Source organism: Scardinius erythrophthalmus, assembly GCF_964197995.2.
Source record: "Scardinius erythrophthalmus genome assembly, chromosome: 19".
Classification (NCBI taxonomy): Eukaryota; Metazoa; Chordata; class Actinopteri; order Cypriniformes; family Leuciscidae; genus Scardinius; species Scardinius erythrophthalmus.
Genome location: NC_138239.1, coordinates 23,252,304 through 23,279,823, shown reverse-complemented (window position 1 = coordinate 23,279,823; position 27,520 = coordinate 23,252,304). Strand labels below are relative to the sequence as shown.

At 36.3% G+C, this 27,520-nt stretch overlaps 1 protein-coding gene across 1 annotated transcript; it reads left to right on the top strand.

Moving 5' to 3' along the window:
• The first annotated feature begins 1,744 nt into the window (after positions 1-1,744).
• On the top strand, positions 1,745-25,836 carry gabrr2a (gamma-aminobutyric acid type A receptor subunit rho2a). The gene is made up of 9 exons (XM_081347136.1): positions 1,745-2,074; positions 3,819-3,925; positions 10,467-10,534; positions 17,756-17,979; positions 19,680-19,762; positions 19,861-20,001; positions 21,830-21,982; positions 22,087-22,298; positions 23,591-25,836. Exons 1-9 carry the CDS (start codon positions 1,950-1,952, stop codon positions 23,900-23,902), a joined length of 1,425 nt encoding a protein of 474 aa, XP_081203262.1. The 5' UTR covers positions 1,745-1,949; the 3' UTR covers positions 23,903-25,836.
• The last annotated feature ends 1,684 nt before the right edge of the window (positions 25,837-27,520 follow it).

The following is a 27,520-nucleotide window of genomic DNA, read 5'->3' as shown; positions in this document are numbered from 1 at the left end:
TAACTTTAACTTAGTTTACATGAAAATTAACAATGAAAAATGCTTTTAAAGGATTTTAGTTGATGTTAATTTTACGGAGCCCCTTAAGGGGATGTGGTGATGGAAAAAATGATGGGAAAATGACACTGCCCGGCCAAAAAAAAGTTGCTGTTTGGATTTAAAGAGCTTATGATTGGATCATTATTGCAGTGATTATTGGCCTATGTTTTTGGCATGTTATATGTTTGGCAACAGTTCTTCTAACCCTAATTGGTGGATTGTGTAGCTTTTCATTTCTTAAACAAGCATGCAGGAAAGACACAGCATGACCATATTCCAGGATGACAATGTCAAGATTCATCAGGCTCAAACTGGGAAAGAATGGTTGGGAGGGAGAATCGGCACCTCTGAGTCCAGACCTTAACTTCATTGAAAGTCCTATGTTCTGGAGTAGACTTTATAGAGAGCTTGACACTTGCAGTGTCAATACACGATCCTGACAAAAAATGTATGCACCTCTTGATGGAAATACATTTTGTGATGTTAATTCCATCAAGAGGTGCATTACTTTTTTTAAAGATGAATAGGCCTATAACAAATGTAGCGCATATTGTTAGTTAATGCCTAACATGAAGTATTTTTTATTCTTTTTCAATCTCTGGGTTTCTTCTATCAGAGTTTATTATATCACTAAATAAATAGTTCATTATGATCATTGTAAGAAGAAGTACAATTCGTATGGTTAAAGCCTAATCTTTATGAAATTAAAAAGACATCTTTAAGCAGTTGAAACAAAGAAACTGAACACATCAGTAGATTTTCACTGGAAATATGCACTGCATGCTTTTCATCATTTTGTTTCCATCCATTTAACTTGGCACAATAATTTCAACCCAGTAGAGCTGTTATGTTTGTATAGGCCTAAAATCCAGAACAGACCATGGATTTTCAAGCCATGGATTCCCTTGGGATTGTTATTTTTAGAATGGTGTTTTTGGATTTGTAAAATAAGGTCTGTAGATAACATTACTTGATACATTTTTATGCAAATTACTAGCAATTTGCTAAATAAGGGCTGGGCTACAATTACCTCCGGGAATCTTATATATCAATTTAGGCCGGGGTTTTTTCTTTTTCTTTTTCCCTCAAACAAACAGCTTCAAAACTGCATGCGATTTGTGTATAGTCTAACCACAGATTTGATTGTACACAGAAATAAATTGGGCTTTAAAAATTAACGTCATTAGTGAGATGCTTAATTTGGCGAAAGTCGCGTTACAACAAAGCAGCAAAAACTTAAAAACGTTTTTTTTTTTCAGTTCGGCGGTTCGGTTGAATTCTAGTTGATTGTTTTACAGTGTAAGATGGACATCTAAAATATAGCAGCTAGCTAAAGATAGTAGCTAAATTATGTAATAGCCTACACAGTCTTTTAAACAGAATTCAATTCGCCATGGAATCGTAAAAGTGAATCAAACTTATAATAATTCAAGAACTGCAATGCATTGATCCCACGAGCCAGAGAGAATCATGTGGAATTGCGTCAAAAACTTTACACGGGGTGTTTTGGCATTTAGTGGATCCATTTCACCCGTGTTTTAGATTTGAAAGCTTGCATAGTCTCCCATGCAAAGCTTTTTCTGGTCAAATGTGTCTGTTTAATCCGTCTTTTCCTCCAACCCTGCTACAGGCAACTGTGGGAAGCGCGCGCGTATCTGCCCACCGCTGATGCCATGTGGTCAAAGCAGCTGTGCGGCTGATAACCAATGACAGTCAGCAGAGACGCCGCGCGGAGCTGCAGGATGCGTCGCGTCGCGCTGATATTTAAACCATTCTCACATCGCGCATGCAAGAGATGCGAGCTCCAGCGATTTCTGCGCTGAGAACGGAAAGATGCTGCCTTCATGGATTCATGGATTAAGCTGGAGTTCAGGACACACCTGTAGATTTTTCACCTAGTTTTCTGCATAATGCCTTATCTGAGACAGTTCCTGGTTTTAGCGCTCTTCCTGGGCTCGTTTGGGGAGTGCCGGAATAAACACGCAACGAGAGAGAGGAGGTGGACGGGAGCTGTGGACACTCAGAAGCATGGGACGTAAGTGGAAATTCAACATTTGACGGCTAAACTTGGATTGACATCTCGTGCTGATGATGATGTGGACTAGCCTACACGTTGCTGGGCTCACTGTTCATGATGAAAAAGTTGCTGATGCTCATGCTGATGATTGTTGTGGTAGTGGTGGAGATGCTGATGATGATGATGCATGTAGCAATAATCACATTGAAGATGATTAATGAATATGTCAACAAGCAGGCTACACAAAACATCTATTTCTATTGATTTAAGCTTCATAAGCATTTAAAGTGGAAGAAAACGTATTACTGCATTCTAAGATTTTTTACTTATTTAAGGTAGTAATTCAGCTTCAGGATTTTAGTTGGCCAATGATATACAATTTAATTGGGATATACAAAATTATATAAACGAACCCCAAAATGCTTGTGTATGGGTGTACATTTTTACTATACTTGTCAGTGACCTTTTCATCTGAAAATCCAGGAATGCCTCAATTAAGAATTAAGTCACACAATCTAAATTATAATTAAAATTATTTTTTGTTAACCAAACAAGTTGTTTAGGTTTGCTTTTTGATGAATATATGAATATTATGCATTTTAGGTTAAATGAAAACTTATTTAATGTATTTGAAACGTTCAAAATTCATTGAAAGTGTCAGACTTTGCAACTTATTTCTAAAGAAAAACACTTGTGTTAATCGACCGAGTGGGCACAGTTATCGGCTGATGCTGCTGGTACTCTCCAAATAGTCAAATATCATATGTCAGATATTTATCACTTCATCACTAATTACAAGCATTTGATGATAATGTTTCTGATTTATGTTATCAGAGATGACAATGTTGCACATAAGAACTGAGGTGATGGTGTGACCTCATCCATTTATGTCTTTTGCAGAATCATTTTTCCATCACCTTTATTAGCCTGATTTCTATATGACAGCAGGGTGCCATAAATGAGGCCAGGGGCCGGGGTGTAATTAACATGACCCAGACAGATGATGCCGGCACTGAACCGCAACACGTATCAATGGTGTGCTCGGACTGGTGCTTCTTACTCAGACAAACAGCCACGTGTCACATGCACGTTTGGCCCATCTGCCGAGGACAGTACGTTGGCACAAAGCTGTCCTGACAAGCTGACATGGGTACAGCCTCATGGGTCTATGAAATTAAAACAAACAAGCAATCTTCAGAATTAACATGTTTTTAGAGTGCAAAAGCCTTCAAATTTGCATGAGTAAATCCAGCTGTATCGCTGCAGACATGGTGCCAGTCATGGCAAGCTGCCTTCTGTCTCATATTCTCAACAGGAAATAAATTACAAATGGCAAGTCGATGTGGGGAATGAGGCAGTTTACTACTCACTGGATTCTTTTGAGTCACTGTCAGTGATTATTATGTCGCTACATAAAGATTTAATTATGCTCATTGCTTGACTCAAGGCACAGCTCATGAAATCCAGAGTTTCTGAGCATCTTTCGATAAGATCTCCTGTAATTTGAAAAAGATCCGGCTGCAGCAGCAAGTTGGCCACTGCGTTAACAGTTTGTTGATACAAGCGTAGTGCATGATCTTAATCCGTCATTACAATTTTGCGGCTGCATTTTCAGAAATTATGTAAATGTCATTGACTTTGAGGGTTCAGGCTGTATTTTTCATGTAACCTCTGCTCATTTCCACATAATAATAGTGCAAATTGTCCAAATCCATGATATAAGAGGCTCATCTGAGTGTTTGTGTGACTCTGAAACCCGCAGCTCCCTGGCAAAGAAGCCGCCAGATGTGACAAAATCACGGCGACTGAAAACAGAGCAGTTGTTGAAAGTGGACGATCATGACTTCACCATGAGGCCCGCATTTGCAGGTTAGTTCATCATTCTCCTGTGTTGCAAATGTGAACTGAATTCCCTTAATTTAAATGCCACAACTTCCATTAGGAGTCTATTTTAAAAACAAATCTTCAAAGACATATACAGTATTCGTAAGTGTTTACGGTTTAGTGTCAACATCCTCCATGAGGATGAAGATTAGTCAAAAATAACTGAAGATTAGTCAAAAATAAGACAACTGTACTTGGAGCATGAGACTAAGAAAGTCGTGGTAAAGTGTTATTATAAATTCCATGCTCAATTGTTTGCCTAAAAGCCACTCAAATATTTTTAGTTGCATTGTTTTAATCTTATGTACAGATGGCACATATTTACTATGCACGATTGGAGAACATTCAAGTCAGATATTTGACCAACAGGCATAAAATCTACATTGGCTCCCTCTAGGGGGGTAAACAACTTTCCCATCAAGCCCTGCTGTAGAAAGACTGTGATTTCAGTTTAACTGGAGTGCATATGGTTTTGAGTATTGGAATTTTTGGTAACACTTTATTTTATAGTGTCCTTGTTATATATGTTACCATAGTAACAACAGTAAATTATGCATAATTACATGCAACTAACCCTCATTCAAAACCTAATCCTACCCTAACCCTATAGTAAGTACATGTAGTTGCTTAATATTACTCAGTACTTAAATATAGAATTACACTGTTACAATGACACCTTAAAATAAAGTGTAACCAATTTTTTTTATTATTATTTGATATTAACATTTTGAAGAAATGGATTCTGCATTATTTCTAGGTTACTATAATCAATAAGTACATTTGTGTCATTGATCATGTGACTCTTTGTACAGACAGTCAAATGTTTTTGCTTCCATTGAACCAAAAGATGCTCTTTGGATCATCTCGAACCATTCTGGAGAACATGATCAACATCAGGTTTTACACAAACTTGTGGAGTTCATGCAGCTTGAGTGTTGCTCGTCATTAAAGCAAGAGGGGAAGAACTAAATGCTTCATGCTTAATTCATTCAAAATGTTCAGGTAAATATTTGCTACGGTGATAATATAATTGGTCCGTTATATTATTTCATGTTAAAGCCTAACTTTGCCAATTTTCAACCTGTTTTTTTCTTTGCTACAATGTCATGAACAATATTTAGTTGTATTACCTGGGCCGAGAAATTCAGGTTCATTTGTCAGCGTTTCACGTCATCCGGCGGTCTTCAGATTATACTTCCTCATTCTTGTACCCCGCCCAAAAACAGTCGGATCAACAGAGGGTTATTAACAGAACAGTTTTTTTAAGGGTAGGTTTATCACTGAAAATTGTATCATATATTGTCTACTTTAAACAGCATTATGGTAAAAATGTAACAGTATGGCAACAGCTTTCGTACCTGTACGCAACAGCGTTTTGCTAGAACTGACAGAACGGCAATTTCTTTCAGTTTTTCCCTTTCGTTTGGCCTAAAAACCAAGTCATGAAATGCTAACTACAAAAACGGAGGATTTTCAGATTTCCCTTCACAGCATTCTCTCCATATTTTGATTCTTTGCATTCTTTGGATCTTTCATTGGCAACCGAAAGTAACTCGCTCCCGCTAAACATTTGCTTTTTGAATTCTTGCACTCGGGAACTATACAAGTCGACACCATTATGACTGAAAGTTTGCTTAGTAGTATTTCCTACTAATGCAAGGTGGTAGTTGACTCTGGTCAAGCGTATCCATAACAGACTGGTGGGAGTGGTCTTGGTCGGTAACATGGCCTTTGCATTATGGGTGTTAAAGTTTTCCAAAGTTTTTTTTTTTTTTGCTTTACAAAGCAATACCTTATTAAACTCAAACTTTTTCCAATGTGTATATGGAGCTTATACACATTCCTCAAGGTTTTTTCAGAGTTTTAATGAGATTGTCACTGGAGCGTTAACAATCAATCAGATCACATAAAAACAGCTGGATGTGTGTGCAAATTGATCCTCTGGGAAGATGAGGTTTTTAAATATTAATAGTTTACCCAAAACTTTCATTATTTATTCACTCCCATTTTGTCTCATTACCCATATACTGTCATTTTCAGGGATTTTCAGTGATAATCATAGTAACAACAAGACTTTCAAACTCTGAAAAGGATGAAAAGCACCATAAAGGTATTATGAAAGTAGTCCATGTTACTTGTATATCAAGTTTATATTATCTCTAGGCATATGATATAAACACATCCGGATTCAAAAATGGCATGTCATCGTCATGGTAAGCAAAACGCCATTGTTTGTGTGAGTGTGTGTGCAAACAAACCTTCCATTTTATGTAAGATTATAAGGGAATAATTACTTCATATGGCTTCAAAAGAGTTTTATGGTTTTTATTTTTGGTGAGTTATTTTCGTTTTGACAGTCATGGCCACTATTAATTTTGTCACTAAAATGGTGTAAAGATGAAAGAAATTCCCCTTTTGTGATCCATGGACAAAAATAACAGCATAGGGGTTTTGAATGACAGGAGGGCGAGAAAATTCATGGCAGAATTTTCATTTTTGTATGATCTATTCCTTTAATGCTGACTCCTCTAGTTTACCACGGTTAGAATGGTATTAAAGGATGATATAAGGGGGAGCTCAAGACTTCTCTTTGTACGACACTTAAAAGTTTGAGCAGTAAAGGCTAAGGACTAATGAAAGTTCTCCTGCCAGTCCATACAGTCCCCCCTGTTCTTTTTTTAATGATGTGTTCCTATATAGGGCAAAGAAAAAGAAACACTCCAGTGTTTGATGCTGTTCCTCCTATGAATAGAGCATTCTAAAAAGTCACTCATTTGGATGCTCAGACTCGGCGTACGTTTGGGAATTGCTCTTTGTTCAGCAGGGGGTCACAGCAAAGGGAATGAAAATAGCCCAAACATATTCACCCCCTCAGACGCATACACAGATCTGTCATCTCTGTCAGTGATGCATTGTTGCATCTGGTTGACGGTGAAAATCTTGCTTCTAGTATAAAACATGATGTAATGAGTTCACAACTGTCATCGATTCATAGTATTATACATTTTCACCCATGGGGGAGGAACGTTTGCATGCAAAACTGTGGAAGATTGTAATCGCATTACAAAACACTACACTAAATAGTCCAAAAAAGGAAGCTTTTTTTTAAAGCACTGAACAGATTTTATTTCATTATTCATTTTTAAAGTATATTTATTTCAAAATAAATTTGCAATGAGCTTAAAGACAAAAGACTTTTATAAAATTAGATTTTTGTCTGTTTTTGGTTTAGTTCAAGGTGATTAATATTTTTTAGCAAATGCCAAATATGTGAAAGGATAGTGTCAAAAGCGTCCTTCAACAAGGAGCTAAAAGTCACCCATGAAAAGCCGAAGACCGAGGCAAAAAATGCCACTGAAAACACTGGGGTGGCACATTTTTTTTCCCCATGATTGGAAGGAAATAAGGAATAATTTGTTGTGAAGGATGTTCAAAGCGGGCTCCATTTGACTGGATTTGCGAAAAATGCCTATACTAAATGCATTAGACAGCACTAAAACCAAAATAATTAGAAAGAAGATACTTAAGTGGTTAGAAAAGGCCAAGTTACTAAATAAACAGGTTGGTTCAGAACAAGGGGTTATTTTTGCATTTAGATGTTGCTCAAAATTATCTTGCTGGATCAAAAAGTGTTTGCATGGATTTGTTGAACCATTTCTTTTCACAGCTCTGTCAATATTCAGTATTTGTTTTAATCATCATGCACTTTTGAACCAGGAAAAATATTAAACAATGCTTTTTAGCATGCTTTTCACCGTCAAATTGCAGTATTCTACCTAAGCAATGATTAGTCAAAGGTAGCGCTGGGATAATGTGCCGTGTATACTGCATAAATGAGATTTACTTCAGAAGCAAAAGAGAATTGCTAATGCATGACTGCAGTCTAGTTTAAATCCAGAGACGGCTAACTGATGGTGCATAAAGCTTATGCCTAATCCTCCACAAGGGGAGTATCTCTTGATGTACACAAAAAACATATAGCACTCACTGTGTTTATGGGTCATTATAGGGCAGTATGTGTTTCTTAATGTGAAGGATTACACATTTTAAGGATTTGTCTCATGTCGTATGATGACATGCATCCCTGTTTACTTCTGTTTGTAGATTTGCATATGTGCAATGCTGCTTTCAATACTAATATTCTGGCCTGCTGGGCCAGCAGCATCCGAAAATCAGATACGAACCAAAATGAAAGATCAAAAGATATCAAGTAACCTCTCCATGCCAGGATGCCACGTCTTGAAGCCAGCAGCGTTTCTCATGTTATTCGTGCTGCCAAAATTGGCTGGACTCTAACATTCGGCAAAAGGATCAGTCAGTCTTACAAGCTGCATGCAAAACTGTGGGCAATTGTAATCACATTACATTTTGTTGCCCCTCTCTCTCTTCTCACTTTTTTTATTTTTTTTATTCGCCCGTTAAAGACATAAGCGATCCTCGCTGATGGGTTCGTCCATCTGGAGGATCGCTCGATCTGCTATGGACTGAGGCGCTCTGGTGCTAGAGACGAGATTAATCTGGCTGCGGTTTGTACTGACCGGACCAATCCCCATGGATTAGCACATGCAACAATCCCAGCCTGTCCTGCCACGCAGACAGCTGGTTTAAAGACCGCCCACTCGCCAAACATCAACCAGCGATCACCAGCTCAGCGGCGTGGCCTCGGGAACTTTGAAAGAAAAGCACTATTATTAAAATCAACTCGAGACGGGGTGATTTCATCAATTTTGTAAAGGAGTAGGTCATAATCATTATGTCCTTTCAACTCTGTTTGACGATTTCTTCTGTGGAACACAAACATTTTAAGAGGATAAAAATCATATGGGTTTGGAACAACATGTATATAATAATAAAAAAAATTGAGGTTGTTGTTGTTTGTTTTTGATGAACTATCCCTTAATGAACATTTTGTTGAAATCATGTCGCTCCAAATCAGTGTGACTTTCTCTCCTCTGTGGAACACAAAACGAGATATATTTCAAATGGGTTTCAAGAAGACAAGAGTGTGTAAACAGTTACAAAAAAATAGTTTTTTTGGATGAAGTATCCCTTTAATTAACATTTTTGTTGTAATTATTATGTTGCTCCAAATACGTGTGCCTCTCTTTCTTCTGTGGAACAAAAAGAGATATTTGTAGTACTTTTAAGAGAATAGAAATGAATTTGTCTTTGGAACAACATAAGAGTGTGTAAACAAGGACAAAAAAATATTATTATTGTTAACTTTTTTTTTATGAACTATCTTTTTAATTAAAATTGTGTCGCTCCAAATCAGTGTGACTTTCTTTCTTCTGTGGAACACAAAATGAGATATATTTATGAATTTTAAGAGGACGAGAGAAAGGCACATGGGTTTTGAAAAACATGAGAGTGTAAAAAATAACAGGGTTGTTTTTTTTTTTTTGGATGAACCAACCTTTTATTAAAATCTAGTTTATATAATGTTATTTGCATTTGTTTTTCATGGAACAAGCACAAATAACCACCTCCAAGTGGTAACTATAACTGAGAAATGGGACACTCAAGGTCATTCTAATGGTTTCAGACTCAAACTGACAGCAGGGTATTGATTAGTTTGGACAAATCGATTTTACCTAGGAGCTGTGTCCTTATTTAGGCTTATTTGTGTGAAATGAAAAGCCTTGATGGTACATGACAGGGAAATTGACAGGATGGAGTCCAGTGGGTATTGCTTGGCAATAGTTTACTCATGAGGATCTGGATTACATAAGAAAATTTGTAAAAGTCATCTCCACAGTTGGCCATTACTTATCTACAGGGCTCAAATGCATTTTCTACAGCATATTAAGCAATGCTTGTGCATTTCATAAAGATTTTTTTTTTTGAGCGACACATTAAGTGACACATAATGGCAAGTTTCAGTCAGTGTCAGTATCATTTTAAGCATCCAAGTTTAATCCACCATTTACCATCTCCAGTAATCTCGTCGGATTACTACGACTAGGAGTGAAACACACTGGAAATCTCGTTTCGAATCTGTCTGACATTTGTGCATCATCCCCGTCCATATGTACCCTCCTGCCCATTTACCTAAATGTCTTACCTTCTGAGTGACAGATAGCCCTATTATACTAATCCTGGGAAAGAGCAAGGGTTTATGTTTGCTACAAAAGACCTTACAAGTGCAGCTCCGTGTAGGATATGAAAGCTACAGTTCTGGTTGAAGGCCTGTCCTTTAGGACTAGCGTTCCTTACAATCCGTCAGATGTCAAAGCAGCTGCTAAGCCTTTTGTGAACAGATCTGGTGGAAAGCAAACAGATTCAGATCTGGCTGTGAGGACACATTTAATGATGCTCACATAAGTCTTTGCGAACACCCCGCTAATTGCAACTGAAATGAAACTGTCAGACTCCAGTAAACAATGAGTATTGTGAAAAATTAATGCATGGCATATGCAAAAGAGGTCATAAAGCAGTGGGATGGACAAACTGGTGTAAATGAATTGACAAACAGAGAGTTGTATACCGGTATGTTGTATAATTATTATTATTTTTTTTTTTTTAGGTCCTGCTATTCCAGTGGGAGTTGATGTACAAGTGGAAAGCTTGGACAGTATCTCAGAAGTAGACATGGTAGGTAATGTGCTGTTTTATGTGACATCCTCAACTCTTTGACTCTAAATTCTAGAATATATGAACACACATTAGGCGTGTTAAACAACAAATGAAACAATTACATTTTAATTTAACAAAACAAGAAATAATTATTTGCATGAAAAAATAAGCCTGTTTTAATAAGCCTGTCATTATTTTTATTACACTTAAGCACAAGCACATTTTCTCATAAAATTATTGACATATGTCCAGACGTCTTTTGAGTTCCCTTTCAAAGTGGAACTGTGACACTACGTCATGGAGTTGACGCTATGGGGAACACCCTCACGGTGTCTGAGCACGTGTACCAAACACGCCAATATATTGTCTGACGACAGTCTGTGACGTCATGAGCAGAGCACCCTTGAGTATAAAGGGCACCTGTGAGATCCATCATCAACTTTTTTGTCTTCAGGAGCTGTTTGTTTGTATGCACATGTAAGACCAGAATCTGTGGGTGGGAGCTGGATGCACTCATTGTGATGCATTCGCGGTAAGAGCTTTTGTTTTGCTCGATTCTCTTTCGAGGGATAGAATCTACCGTTTGCACGGAGCGCTTTCAGCTTTTGAGGGAGTTGAATGCACTCATTGTGATGCATTCGTGATAAGAGCTTTTATTCCTGCTCTATTCTCTCTCGAGGGATAGAATCTAGCGTTTGCACAGAGCGTGATTAGCTCTTTAAGGAGTTGGATGCACTCATAGCTATGCATTTGCAGTAGAAGCTCTGTTCTCGCCCGATTTTCTTATAGTGATGAGATTCCAGCTTTTGTACATAGTGCGTGCTCTCGAGGGAGCTGAATCCATTCACCGTAATGCTCTGTAATGCAACGTTGCAATTCACTGTGGCAAACCATGTTTAACTCACTCTTGAGAGATGAGAGTTGAGCATCTGCACCTCGCGGTTCGGGTATCATGGCTGCCGAGGTGGAAGAGCGATCATTAGGATTGTAGGCGGAGCTTGGGGAGAAGAAATCAAGGCTTCTGATAGATCCATTCCTCTTAATCCCATTTGGTGAATTTGGAAGCTTGCTCTTAAAAGAGAGCAAAATCTTCTGATCTGATTGGAGATTTATTAAACACCATTGATCTCATGTTGATTCAGGAAGCCGCTCTGCTGCCCCTTCTGTGAGCCTTATATTTCTCCAAGATCACCACATTGAGGGGTCAAGATTATGGAGAATCTTTATGCAGCTACTACCATGTAGGGAATTATTGGAGGGACTGTGTGAGCATCAATATGAGAGTATGCCCCGATTGATGAGTTGCTTGTGAGCTATCTTTCCCTTGGTGCTGCATCCTCTTGGAAGGTTCCCGCCTTGCCAATGGAGAGCAAGTGCATTTGGCATTCAAGGGAGCTGAATGCACCCACTGGTGTAAGCCATGTGAGGGAAATAAAACCCCTCTTGCTTAACTTTTTTTAAGATGCAACCCCTTCACTCTTTAGCTGATCTACCGAGGTACAACCACTATTCAGAATGCGTGAGAAGTGGATGACTGGCGACACTGAAGGTTGTAGCCTGTGATGCTGAAGTTACGAAGTCAGTTAGCATTTTGATTGCTCCCTTTTAGGAAATCTGCTCAAGTTAGTGTAGAGCAAGGTGGACAAAATTACGATGGGTACTTACAGTTCTTCCTCTGCTTCGTTTACCTCAAGGGCCAATTACTGTGGGTTTTTGGCTCCTTGCTGTCTGTGTATGTGTTCTTACTCAAGGCAGGGGATAAGCTCCTCTCCTCCAGTTACATTGGGGTCTTTAAGTAGGGCTTAAGTTTGGGTAAATTGAAGTACTGGGCACACTGCATTATGCCTTGCTTTCATTTTCCCTCCTTCCCTGAATAGGAGTAAGGATTAGGCTTTCCTTTGGAGAGGCATCAGTAGTGAATAGTCTGAAGGACTAATTACTAAGGGTTTGAGCACTTAAGCCATGCTCCCTTTCTTGAGCTGCCCTCAAGATAACCTTAGGGTAGAGCATGATGGACGGGATTGTGATAAATATTTACAAAATGTCTCAATTTCGTATATATTCCCTCCCCAACTACGGTTGGGTCTTGAAGTAGGAACTTTTGCTCCCCTATGGCTTGGTATCGTGCAGAGTCTCTAGTTGGTCCATGATGGGAAAACCTGACAAGTAGAGGCAGTCTAACAAAGTTTCCTAGTGGTTCCTGGAGAGGTTCTTTGCTCAAACAGGGTTGCACGCTGTCTTTAGCAGAGCTTAAAGGGCACCTATTATGCAAAATTCACTTTTACATGGTGTTTGAACATAAATGTGTGTTGGCAGTGTGAGAGCAAAACCACCCTAGAATGATAAAAATCCACCCAGTGTTTTTTTTTACAATCTCAATAAATCATAAGCACTGTCTCAGAATGAGCTGTTCTCAGATTCGGCTCAATGTGACGTAGAATTGAGCAGGCCCCTCCCACGACTGTTGAGTGACACTTCAGTTTGAGCCTAGACCCGCCCTGAGAGAGCTGGACACAGAGTCCGCCATTGTTCGACGCTTGAGCAGCTGTAGACAAGAATGTCTCCTAAGCGATTGAAGTGTGTTGTTGATGGATGTAAGAATGAACATAGCAGTCTTCATTTACTCCCGTTGTTACTCAAGGATGGATCAGTACAACTGTTTGTGCTCAAGCTTACAGTCTCCGGAGCGACAGGCCTAACGTGACTGGACACGGAAGAAATGAAAGTGCGAGCGCGCTCTTTATGACAGCTCTTCAGTCATTTTACGGATATAAGGTTTACCAGTTTATTTAGCACCCACTGAAAAGATGTGTATATATTTGTTTACTGTTAGTTGTAACGAGTGTTTTGTGTACTTCGCTGTGTATGTTGTTGATAATGAAAGGGAGAGAGAGAGAGAGAGTTTATGGATAAGGCTTTAATGCGCACTTCTTATACTATGTTTATTCAGCTCTTACAGAGATTGTCTGGAGTAAAACTAACGCTCATCTTTTGTGTGATGTACAATAAACTTTACTGAACTCGTCAGTATATTTTGGTCATCATTCGGATGGGTTTTGCTACAGCAGGCTTGTATTAGTGGATAAAAGCAGATGACAAATAAGTTATAACCATAATTAAACTAAACTATACCTGTTCTATGTCCATACAGCATATATTCTCCGGCTCTGTGGGCATTATTGTCCGACTCCGAGTCGAAATGAACACCGCAACTGAGAGTTTCTGTTCTGATATTATCAGATGAGATTGTCCTGACTGAAGCGCGAGCTCGTGAGGCTCCGCCCCCTGTGCCAGCAGCAGCAGTTAATTTGCATTTAAAGGGCACACACTAAAACAGCGCATTTTTCTGAGCCCCAAAAAAATACAATTTAAACATGCTGTAAAAAATTATCTGTTGGGTATTTTGAGCTAAAACATTATTCTCACCCTTGGAGGTAGTCGTACATGGAAGACCCTAGTTGATTTACTCCCTTTGATAAGCTACTCTTGGGGCCTTTTAGGTTTATTTGCCTGCCCTGAAATTGAGCTTAGTGAGTGGCTCCCATAAGCAATTTGCACCCTGTGGGTTGACATGCTTTGACTCCAGCTAGGTGATCTGCAGAGTCAATCTATTTTATGCCCACTATGGTTTGCATATCCACTGCCTAGTAAGGCAGGCATCCCCTCAGCCTGGCGGGGTGCGTATTGGTTCCCCATAGCGTCATCTCCATATCACAAATAAAAAAGTTCCACTCGAAAGGGAACATCTCTGAGGAGAGGAACGAGATGCTGCACCTCGTTACCTTGCATCTGATTGCCTGAACGTCTCCTTCAGCAAAAGAGGTTACATATGTAACCTAGATGTTTTTTTGCTTAGATTTAATTACTAAAAAAAATATTATATATATATATATATATATACAGTACAGGTCAAAAGTTTGGAAACATTACTATTTTTAATGTTTTTGAAAGAAGTTTCTTCTGCTCATCAAGCCTGCATTTATTTGATCAAAAATACAGAATTTTTTTTTTTATATTATATACATATATATTGATATATTATTACAATTTAAAATAATTGGTTTTCAATTTATTATATTTTAAATTATCATTTATTTCTGTGATGCAAAGCTGAATTTTCAGCATCATTACTCCAGTCTTCAGTGTCACATGTCACATCCAGTCTATCACATGATCCTTTAGAAATCATTCTAATATTCTGATTTATTATGAGTGTTGGAAACAGTTCTGCTGCCTAATATATTTGATGAATAAAAGGTTAAAAAGAACTGCATTTATTCAAAATAAAAAAAAATATTTTTTAACAATATAAATCTTCTTTACTATCACTTTTTATCAATTTAACACATCCTTGCTGAATAAAAGTATTGATTTATTTCATCAAAGTATCCTAAAAAAGTATCACAGGTTATGAAAAAATATTAAGCAGCAGAACTGTTTCCAACTTTGATAATGAATCATCATATTAGAATGATTTCTAAAGGATCATGTGATAGACTGGAGTAATGATCCTGAAAATTCAGCTTTGCATCACAGAAATAAATGATAATTTAAAGAATAATAAATTGAAAACCAATTATTTTAAATTGTAATAATATATCACAATGTTACATTTTTTCTGTATTTTTGATCAAATAAATGCAGGCTTGATGAGCAAAAGGAACTTCTTTCAAAAACATTAAAAATAGTAATGTTTCCAAACTAAATATATATATAAAATAGAGATGCACTGATCAAGCGGCCAGGGAACGGAATCAGACAATTTTCCACATGCTCAGCCTGGACCGATGACCGGACGGTCAGTCTCACGTCTTTCCGATCCCGAGCCAGTCCGTTTTGTTTCTAGCGGCACAGGCAATAACGTCAACTGTGTTTTTTGCTCTCTTCTCTCCGACGGCGAAGTTACACACACACGCCTCCTTTCACTCAATCGTCTCATTTACTCTGGTTAAATGGTACTTGTATTGCGCATAATTTTAAATAAATAAATAAATTCCCGCAGGTTTCTTGCTCACACCCAGTATGCGCACCACTGAACTACAAAAGTGGAGCGCGCTTTTCAGTCTCAAGCAACTTGTAAGTCGCAAATACCAAAATGAGTGGCTTACTGCGCATCAATGGTCAAATTATGCAATCAACTGTCAAAAAAATTTCAATCGGTGCATCTCTAATATATAAAATAAAAAAGTCATCATTACCATGATTTATAATTATCTTACAATTAAATAGTATATAATCATATTTTCTTTATTTTAGAAAGTTTTTTCAAAATTTTCTTGAAAAAGTATATGCAAAATTGCCTTTATGCTAAATTTTAAAAGGTAAGAGTCTTATGAAATGTTCTCGACAGGTTTTGTAAGATTCACCCTCAATTTCTTTATTCTCTTGCCTTTTGCTCATTTATTACATGGCTGTTTTGCAGTTACTGTGTCCCACAAGGGTATTTCTAAAAAAGAGCTTCTGCATCTCTGATGGCAGAAACTTTGATCATGAATCTTCTTTTTACTTCTGTTATAAAAGAATATGACACCCATTCTGTCATTCCGTTCTCATGTTTTGGATTTCCCTCTTGGCAGAAGCCTTTGTGTGATGTAACAAAGAAACTTTGTGGTGCTTTTATTGACCATATATAATTACTGGCCGCTCCAAGTGTTTATGGTTATGTAATCAAAAGATAGAATAGAGAAGGGATGATCTGCTTGAGCGATTTAAAGAGACGTAGCCGCCATGTGGAAGATCAAGAGGTACGTAGTTAAACGACAAAGAGAGACTTGTTAGGAGTGTTTACTGTATGTACAATTGACCATGTACTTGCTCTAGTGAAGTACAGTTGTCGTTTGTTGCTCCCAAAACTTTGCAATGTGTACATTGTCATTATTTATCAAGAAAATAATTGAATCTCACATAAACTTCAAGAGCATGTCCAGATCATATTTCACCCCAAAATCAAAAGGTAGAAATTAGAAACTACAGTACATGTTGCTTAGAAAATGAAGCCAACTGTACTTAATGGTACATTAAGGTTTTTAGCATTGTGACTTTAGTTTTTTGACAATTAATCACATCCCCTTCTTTCAATTCTCATTGTTTTAATGCAAATACAATCCCATTCTAATTAATATAATGCAGAAAAACAATGGTATTTTATGTCAGCATTTACTCCTCGTGTTGTTGCAAACACAAATGACTTTCATTGTTCCTTAAATCTCAAAAGGAGAATTTCTGAAGAATGTGGTCACTCTTTTGATTGCAATTACAAGGAATGGAGCTTTCAAGCTTCAAAAAGACACCGAAGTACCATAAAAGTGATTCATATAATGCGCTATGCTCTTCAATCTTCAGAAGCCATAAGATTTTGAAGACTTGGACTATTGCGCACAGGTTATATGAACCACTTTTATGGTACTTCTGTGTACCTTTTGAAGCTCTAGTCCACATTCTTGAGACATACACAGTCTCCAAATGTCTCATTTTGTGTTCCAAGGTAAAAAGAAAGTCAAAATGGTTGTGAAATTACAAACGATCCTTTTTTTTTTTTTTTTTTTTTCATCTTTTGAAAATCATATATTTTTCACATCACTGTGAGAATTAGATTTTTGAAGTAAGATTTTTGAGGGAGATAATGTCCCAATTTGAAAAAATCTTAATGATACTATAAAAAGGCTTTATTATAATAACACAAAATATAATATCTTATTTTTGTCTTATTATTTGTGTGTCAAATGTGAGAGGTTTTCATGAGATTAATCCAAATACCACCATTGAAAAGTTTAAGGTTGGTAAGATTTTCAAAAATATTTTTGAAAAAAAGTCTCTTATGCTCATCAAGACAAGCATTTGATCAAAAATACAGTAAAAACAGAAGTACGGTAAAAAAATTAATTTTCAGCATCATTAGGCTACTCCAATCTTCAGTCTCATGATCCTTCAGAAATCATTCTGATATACTGCTTAGGAAACAATTCTTTTGTATTTTTCTTTCACAATTCTTTGATGAATAGAAAGTAACAGCATTTATTTGTGACATTGAAAATGTCACTTTTGATCAATTTAATATGTCCTTCCTGAATAAATGTATTCATTTGTCAAAATACAAATACCAACCCCAAACTTTTAAAAGTTAATGTATCTCCTTAGTACAACTTCAAACAACAAGGATGATACAGCCTCCTGTAAAGATTGTAGTTTTGACTGAATATTGTGAAAACTCCCACAATCTATTTTCCTCCGTTTGTGTAGGACTTTACTATGACATTATACTTGAGACACTACTGGAAGGATGAGCGCTTGTCCTTCGCCAGCACCACAAATAAAAGCATGACTTTCGACGGCCGCTTGGTGAAGAAGATCTGGGTTCCTGATGTCTTCTTCGTCCACTCTAAACGATCTTTTATTCATGACACCACCACAGAAAATATCATGCTGAGAGTGTTCCCTGATGGTCACGTTCTCTACAGCCTGAGGTAAAAAAGCAGATTATCAACACTAGCATTTCTGACTTTTAAGTGTGCCATTATAATTCCAATTATTTGTAAGTTATGTATATATGTATAGAGTTTAAATGTATTTATGTAAATGTACGTATATATATTTATTATTCGTGTTTATTTTGTACAATGTAAGAAAAAGCGAATATTTTTTTCACTGGGCTTAAGCATTTGCATATTGCTTTAGTGTTAAAATTAGAACGATGCTTCTGGCCTGTGATGTTTTTGCCGTGTCTTTTGTGCTGCGAGTTAAAAATTAGGCCAAGCTACCTGCGTGCAGGCTATAATCAAGGTCTAGCGCTGAGTTCAAAGTCAAATTTCAGATACTGTTCTGGCTCCAGGGAAAGTGTCATTATTGATGGGCTTGGCCCAGATTATTTCCATTGTCCGACAAATGATTGACAGAGAACAGAGAGAAATACTGAGAGAAAAATGAGATGTCCTCAGTGCCAGTTCAGTAAATGCCGCTAGTATGCCGTTCTTGACTAGCATTACTAAGCACATTTACATCACATTTACATTTTTATTCTTAGCAGAAGCTTTATTACTAGAGCCCATGAATTTCTCTTTTTGTGGAACACAAAAGAAGAGTCTTAGTAGAATGTTCAAGATGGTCTTTTATAGGGCATTAAAACGATTAATCGTATCTAACTTAAAAATTTGTTTACATAATATGTTTGTGTGTATATGTATGTATATATGAGTGTGTGTGTGTATGTGTTTATGCACTGAAAAAAATGATTCGTTGAAATTAATAAAAAAAATGATCGTAAGTGGTTGCATTCAATCGATTTTATCTACATTTAAACAAATGCATTAAGTTGAACTAAAATTTAATCATTTTTTTCAGTGTGTGTATATATTACACACACACTCATAGACGCACACACACACACATATACAGTATATATATATATATATATATATATATATATATATATATATACACACACATATTATATAAACAAACTTTTATGTTAGATGCGATTAATCGCAATTAATCGGTTTTACAGCTCTATTCTTTTACACTCATATAGAAAAGAGCAGCTTAGACATTCTGCTGTACAACTTTTGCGTTTCACAAATGCAAGAAAGTCAGGTCACACTATATATTGGGTGTCTTCAATTACTATGTACTTACATCAGAAAAAATGTTTACTACAGTGGACTTATTGTATTCATGTTGGATTGCAAAACACTTTTGCTTCTATTGAGGTGAGATACTGGTAAGGTTAGAGACAGTTTTGGTGGTATGGTTAGGTTTAATGGTTGGTTAAGGGATAGGTGTAGGGTCAACAGTGTAATTATGGATATAATTACAGATATTAATTAAATGTTATTATGTACAGGTATTTTTAATATATAAGTACAATGTAAAAACATGTATCAACACAATAAGTGCATTCTATCAAATGATTAATTTAAATCTTAGTACATAGTAGTTATAGTCAGATACTTGTACAGGTTTGGGCATGAGGGTGAGGATATGATGACTGAATTTTCCATTTTTGAGTGAATTATCAATACAGGTTCCACTTCCCTTGTAACTGCAAATGAAAATTCCATGGATTTTGGGTTCGAAAACTGAAGTCTGTGAGAAATATGATGAAATATAAAGATCTAAGACGGTGTGTTTCTGTATTTTCATTCATGTTATACATGGTTCTTATGCCCAGGGTCACAGTTACAGCAGCCTGCAACATGGACTTCAGCCGTTTCCCGCTGGATACACAGACCTGCACTTTGGAGTTGGAGAGTTGTGAGTGAATCACTAATTTGTGTTATTTTTAGTGCGGCACATGCTCAATCCACTCTGCCAAGTTAGTTTTTCCTGAATTGGATCCTTTTTTTTTCTAGACGCCTACACGGATGAGGATCTGATGCTTTACTGGAAAAGTGGAGATGAGTCTTTGAGTATAGATGACAAAATCTCTCTCTCTCAGTTCCTCATACAGAAGTTTCACACTACCTCTCGGCTGGCTTTCTACAGCAGCACAGGTATCTGGGGATTATTTGTCAAGTTGATTTATTTCAAATAAATGTGGCCCCAAGACGGATTTGGACACTTAAGTCACACTTAAAAGTGTAGGAATGTTATTACATTAAATATCAAAGCAAGTGGCATCTGCAAGCAAATTATGCCAGAGCATTCCTCCGAACTATCTTGACTCTCTGTGCTGGGTTTACAGTGACATTTAACCAACTGGTGCCACTGGTTCATCAGATTGTGTTCAAAAACCACAATGTGTCCTAATTCTGTATAATGTATAATTATTTTTTTAGCATTTACAACCTAACAAACAAAAGTGTGCTTGGACTGTCTTGCTTTAAAATACACTACTGTTCAAAAGCTTATTTACAATATAGAGACATTAAAGACATTAATGATGTTGGAAAAGATTTCTATCTCAAATGAATGCAGTTCTTTTGAACTTTCTATTCATAAAAAATCTTTTTAAAAAATATATATATATATATATATTTTAATTAGAATTAGCATATTAGAATTATTTCTGAAGGATCATTGACACTGAAGACTGGAGTAATGATGCTGAAAATTCAGAAAGGATTAAATGATATATTAAAATATATTAAAATAGAAAGAAGTTATTTTAAATTGTAATAGTATTTCACAGCACTGTTCTTACTGTATTTTTGATCAAATAAATGCTGCCTTGGTGAGCATAAAGGCCCCAATATACTCATGGTGAAGTCCTTTTTGTTTGAAATACGTGGCCATCAATATACTGTTAGCGAACATCCCAACGCCACCCACACTGCTTAGAGCGGCATTTAGATGAATATGTGTTGCACGCTTTCATTTTTTAATAACAAAATAAACACAACAAAAATGACAGCTGTGAGAAAACAGCAGTTAAGAAAGCATCTGATTATAGCTTTCCAATTCTGCACTCCAGTAAAGTCATGTTTTTATAGCGCTTTATACAATAGATTGTTTCAAAGCAAACAGCTTTACAGTTTTAAACATGACCAAACAATGTCAGTGTCTCAATTAGGACTATAACTTCAATTTCTACTATAAAGCAGCTCTACAGGGTATTTGCGTTTTACTCGTGATGGACGTCTGCTCTGGATGGACTGAACAAAGGAAATTAACCGATAAGTTCTGTCAAAGAAGGGGGAGCCTCAGAGCACACCTACCTGTTATGTTATTACCACAATGCTAGTTCGAAGGTGTTTACCAGTCAGAGCAAACTTTTCCGCAAAGTTCGCTTTGGCAAGCTGTTTTGGAACTTCCCAAACGAACTTCATTTTGGCCTGTTAACGCGACAGCGTTAAAACTTAAAACTACTTACCTCAAGCTCCATTTTCAAACCTGTCATGCCAAGTTGGCCTCTTTTCCCTAGCAATAACCGCGTCCATATTCTCCTCTTTTGCTTCCTCCTCTTTTTCTCAGCCCACATAAAAACCTCAATTGCCAAAGTGCGATTAATCTTGCTCTATTTGTTTACCACTAGCGCATGCTGATGACGTTTTATTCTTCTATACTAAGTTGCGTCGTAGCCTACGATTCAATAGGTGTCACCATCGTACAGTCAATATTCATGTCGTACCCAAGTTTATTAGATCAGTGTGATTTGTAATGATCTTACAGGATTGCTGAAATCGCACAGTCTGTAGCAGGCATTAAGAGACTTCTTCCAAAAACATGGAACTTTTGAACAGAAGTGTAAATGTCACTTGTTTTAATATTTATTTTTTATTTAATCCAATGAAATTCGTTTTTAAGTGTGGCTGAAATGTTTTGGGGTTTCTGGGTTGATATTTGACTCGATCATCCATCTGCATTTTTATCTCTCTTTAGGATGGTACAACCGCCTGTACATAAACTTTACGCTTCGCCGCCACATCTTCTTCTTCCTGCTGCAGACTTATTTCCCTGCCACGCTTATGGTGATGTTGTCCTGGGTGTCGTTCTGGATTGATCGCAGGGCTGTTCCAGCCAGAGTTTCATTAGGTAAGATTATCACAAATCAGCATTTTGGCCTCGGCCGTCACTGCTGCTCCCTATGTCGTGTCACGCACCTGCAGGTGTTAACAGGATGTGGTGATTTTATCCAGGTATCACCACGGTGCTCACCATGTCCACCATCATCACAGGGGTGAACGCCTCCATGCCCAGAGTCTCGTACATCAAAGCTGTGGACATTTACCTGTGGGTCAGTTTTGTGTTTGTGTTCCTGTCCGTCTTGGAGTACGCGGCAGTCAACTACCTGACCACGGTCCAGGAGAGGAGAGAGCGGAAGCTCAGAAATCGAGCAGCTCAAGAGCAGGTAAAAAATCGGAATTTCTGAACATCTATTTTCAATTATTAATGCATTCTTTTTTTGAAGAACCCATGACATGAAATATGTAGAGTGTTTTGGCTCTAAGTCTTTGTTTGTTAGGTTTGAGTGTAATCTATCTGTTAACATACACCTTAAAATAGACTATTGTCACATGACCTTATCATATTGCATATTTCATTTGGTTCGTGGAGCTTTATCATCTCGGCTATTTGGATTATTTAAGTATGTTTATAAAATGTCTTCACCTTTAGCAATACAATCAAATAATGAGTCTAGAAAGATTTTAAGAGCTGTTAAAAACCACGGCTGAAATGATTACAGGTTCATTCATCAAAATGGAAATGAAAGTCGAGAACAATGCATTGTGGGATACAGTACAGAACACGGCATTCTCTTTTTATACTCTTGTTTTGCTCTGCCACTAATTTGGGTGCAAAAAAAATGTATGGCAGTATGCAATAGACTTTATTCACAGCAGTGCCATCTTTGATTTTTAATGGGACTGAAAGCGAGGTTGTAAGGGAAAGACATACAGTAAGCTGTATTTCAGTAAGTTGTATTTAATGTGTTTTTGGGTTGGTCTGCTGACGAAACACTGCAAAAATATATTTCCAAGAAATTTCAGTAGACCAACATGAGCTGTGGAAAATTATAAGTGATAATAAGCTTTATACAGCGGATGTCATTGAAAACATGTTAAGTCTATTCCTCACAGCCTCGCTTTCATACTTGTCACGGCGCTGCTCTAAATAAGGTCTATTCCATAGCCACAACTCCTTTTTAGAATTGATATTTGAACTCTAGCGTACTACTTACTACACAATGGCTACTATGTTTTAATTATGCAATATTTTCCAACTGTAATCCGCTACTTTGTTGTCATAACTATCTTGCACATAATCATCTTAACTCTTGCTATTCCAATCAAATATCAAAACACAAAAGATTGTGTGGATATTACTTCCGACTTATCCATGAATGGAAAGTCAACTCAATCGCATTGCATTGTGGGATATTGTATTTCATACTGCACTTTTTAAAGGTATTTCTATGCATTCAGAAATATTGCCTGTGGTGAGCTGTATGCATACTGTATACTAACGACTTATGTTAAAAGGCTATTGGCTATTTTTTTAAGAGGCCCTTCTTTATAGTAGCCAATTTTTTGAGTGGCCTTGATTTATTAATGGCAACTGATAATTTGCCCTTGTTAATGATCTCTTCTTCGCTCTCTTTGTTTTCTGTTCTCTCTGGGTGCCCAACTCAACATGTTCCAGTCATTGCCATGCACCTGCGGTATGTCCCACACCAGGACCATGATGTTGGATGGGACCTACAGTGAGGCTGATGCCAACAGCTTGGCTGGCTACACAGAAGCTCCCATGGTTCACGAAGAATTGGTGCCGGAGAAACAGGAACATATGGTGGTTCACCTGTCAATGAGCAGCGAGTCCACCGCCACTAAGAAAAAGGGCATCCGCGCCTTCCGCATTATGCAGAACACGCATGCCATTGACAAGTACTCCCGCATGATCTTTCCAGGAGCCTATATAGTTTTCAACCTTATTTACTGGTCGGTGTACTGCTGATCGTTCTCCAGCTACATCCATCTTACACTCTTTTAGACTTTTGGAGGTTTACACAACCATCCTTCTGACTTTTTGATGCACATCAAACATTGGCTCATGCGATACCAAACTGCTGTTACCTTTGTCACTTTCATACGCAAAAAGACTGGCGAAATGCAGAGAGAAATATGGTTGAGTGCTTCATATAGGCCTTTTCAGGTTTATGACAAATTAACTGTAAAACATTTATCAGACTTTTGTACGGGCTTGTGTTTTCTCTTCATGTTTGCGTCATTGGTCTATTAATGTTATGGTATGGACAGAGCAAGAAAGTATTTTTTAGCTACTCTTAGCTAAATGTGTACTAATTAATTGTTTCCACTTTTACTTTTTATACCTAAAAAATAATAATAGATATGTTGAAAGGAAAGTCAAGAGATCCAGTCATATCATTGGCATAGAAAAATCCGTATTTTTTTTTTCTACATAAGGTGGGTTGCACCCTCATGGGAGCCGCCATGCTTAGATCACATGACCATCTGTTTTGAGCAATTTGAGCAATTTAATACGTTTATATATATAGACTTCAGATGCAAAAGCCTCTAAGTGCAATCTGAAATTTTCTTTTAAAATGAGCGTTTTTATCAAGCTCGTATATTTAGGTTCAGTTATTTCACTTTAATGACAATTAATAGGTAATTTTCATTGCCATTAAAGTAAAATAACTGAACATAAACATTCAAGCTTGATAAAAATGATAATTTTAGAAGAGAATTTTAGATGGCACTTTCAGAAGTCTTCATATATTTATTTATGTAGCAAAGATTTATACATGATTTTTACAGTGCTCAAGGTGCTTTACAAAAATAATCAAAAAGGCCACATGAAACAAACCAAATACAATATAAAGATACAACTCAACTAAAATTTTGTCATCAGACAAAAAAAAAAAAAAAATACCAAAAGGAACAGAACAAATAACAAATTAAACCGCTCCGATCTAAAGTGGCAGTGATTAATAAATAAAATGTAATGAATTAACACTAACTTAAAATTATTTAGTAAACCTTTTAGTCTATTTATTTGCGTATCTGCACAATGTCCAGTTTTATTTCATTTAGGCAAGGCCGTTTGTTTATGCTAGAAATCACTCAAGTTAATATATAGTAATTACCAGTAACGAGAAAGAATCCTTTCAGTTTGAGGTTTGTGTGTGTGTGTGTGTGTGTGTGTGTGTGTGTGTGTGTGTGTGTGTGTGTGTGTGTGTGTGTGTGTGTGTGTGTGTGTGTGTGTGTGTGTGTATTTGATACCATTATATTTTTTTTTTAATGCAAAATAAATCGGTATGTCTTTACTGTGGTTCATCTGTATGCATGTTAGTTTTATTTATTATACTTATATTTTATATCAGTTATACTCCAACCTGAACTTGCCATGATACCTTACAAGAGTTGAGTGGGCAGTAAGGGCAGGCTAAAGGTTAGTTTGTGATGAAATGGTCTTGAATACAACTTGAAACTGCCTTATGTGCAACGTTAAACACTGAAGGTGATGGTTAATTTTGGTGGGACAATTTTAGTGCACATTAGTACACATACAGGCATCACATGCCAATTTTTCAAAACACCTGTTGCTGTAAATGAAAATGCTGTGAACTACATATATGTGCTTGAAGTTTGTATTTATATTTGAAGGTATAACCAAATAATTGAATCTATGAAGACAGTTCCACTCCATAAGATGTTTCTGTAATCGTTGAAAAGTTAAGAATGTAATATGTGTTGACCAGAAAAAAGGTGCAATGTAAAATTATACATATGTATAGATCTAAACGTATTTTGTATTTTTTAAAATGTATAAAGGTGAAGGTTATTGTTAGTTATGTTGCATTACATTATCACTCAGTACCCTTGAAATCACCTGTCCTAAGATAACTCAATAAAAGAATAATCACTACTGTGTCCTGACAGAAGGCAGAATTTATTTATTTTTTAAATAAGGTTTCACAGCTGAGTCCCTGCTTTTTGTCAACACCATGAGATGTTTATGAAAGCATATACAAATGTGATATTAAAGTCAGCCTTTATCCTGAATGTCCTTTTTATTTGAGTTCAGTGATGTCAAATGGCTCTGGTGAGATTCATAGTTTATTTTATTTTTTTGTCATTTTAAGCAGAGCTGTGTTTTTCTAGTAATATTATACAAAAACCTTATTTTATTCATAAAAAAAAACTTCTAACACGTTTGAGGGAATAAACTGTGGAATTTATAGATTTGCCTCAATGGGTCCATTAAAACAAAAAGCTACAACATTTAATTTGGTTCATTGATCATTTTCTTTTTAATAGTGATCATTTAATAGATGGGTTGAAAATTAGTTTGAAACCATCCTTTATGCTATATGCAAGTAATGCTAGATATGTAATATTTAGGCCTATAATAAATATTTCACTCATTATTAGCAGAGGTGGGAAGTAACGAATTACATAATAACAACCGTAATTTAATAATACTGTTTATTTATTTAATAACTGATTAAAGGGATAGTTCACCCAAAAATGAAAATCAGCCTATGATTTACTCACCCTCAAGTCATCATAGGTGTATATGACATTTCTCTTTCAGACGAATACAGTTAAAATGTTAAAATGTCCTGGCTCTTCCAAGCTTTATAATGGCAATGAATGGCCGTTTCTGTTTTGAAGTCCATAAAAGTGCATCTATCCATCATAGTATGGAAGAATTAGTGAGTGATGTTCATTTATTTTTATTATATCTATTTTTTATAAATTATTTAGAATTTTATTATACAAACAAATTTTTTTTTTTAAATGTTATGTATTATTTTCGCCAGTCCTGTTACGGTCAGTAAAGCCCGCTCCTTTTTTTCTTTTTTTTTTCTTTTTTTTTTAATTGATTATGTATCTGACAATAAGCAGACATAAAGGACAGAACATGTAGAACTTCTACAGGAATTAAATTATATCAAATATATGTAAAGTTTCATACAACAAAAAATAAATTAAATAAAAAATAAATACATATATAAAATAACATGATAAACATAAACAAAGGAAACATTATTCATCAGTGGTACCAAAAAAATCAACATAATATTTCAAGAATCTGTCACTTTTCTTGTTTTTAACCAACCTAAATTTCAATTAAGAAATGGGGAAAAGTAGGCTGCGATTTGGAGAATTTTTGCTTGTGAATAATTTTTTTTTTCCCAAACAAAATAAACAAATTTACAGTATTGAAGTATTAGCTTTATCTTTATAGTACCAGATTATATCCTTTAACTGAAAGGATTTGGAAGAATCAAGGTGCTTATAAACTATTCCATAAGTTTTGAGTTTATTCACACTGGAAAAATAAATGGATCAGTGTTTCAACCTTATTCCCACAAAATGAGCAAGAACTGTCTCAACATCCATATATTTTGCCACAGTATCATTCACCGGGTATATTTTATGTAAGATCTTAAAATGAACTTCTTTAGTCTTATTGGAAATGGAGTAGGCTACTTATGAGGTAACAGCAGGCTTCCTTCCAGTCTATAAGTTCTATAAATAAATATAAATAAAATTTGCCTTTAGCAACATTATATTTTTTATTCTGAAGAATTTGTCGAATATG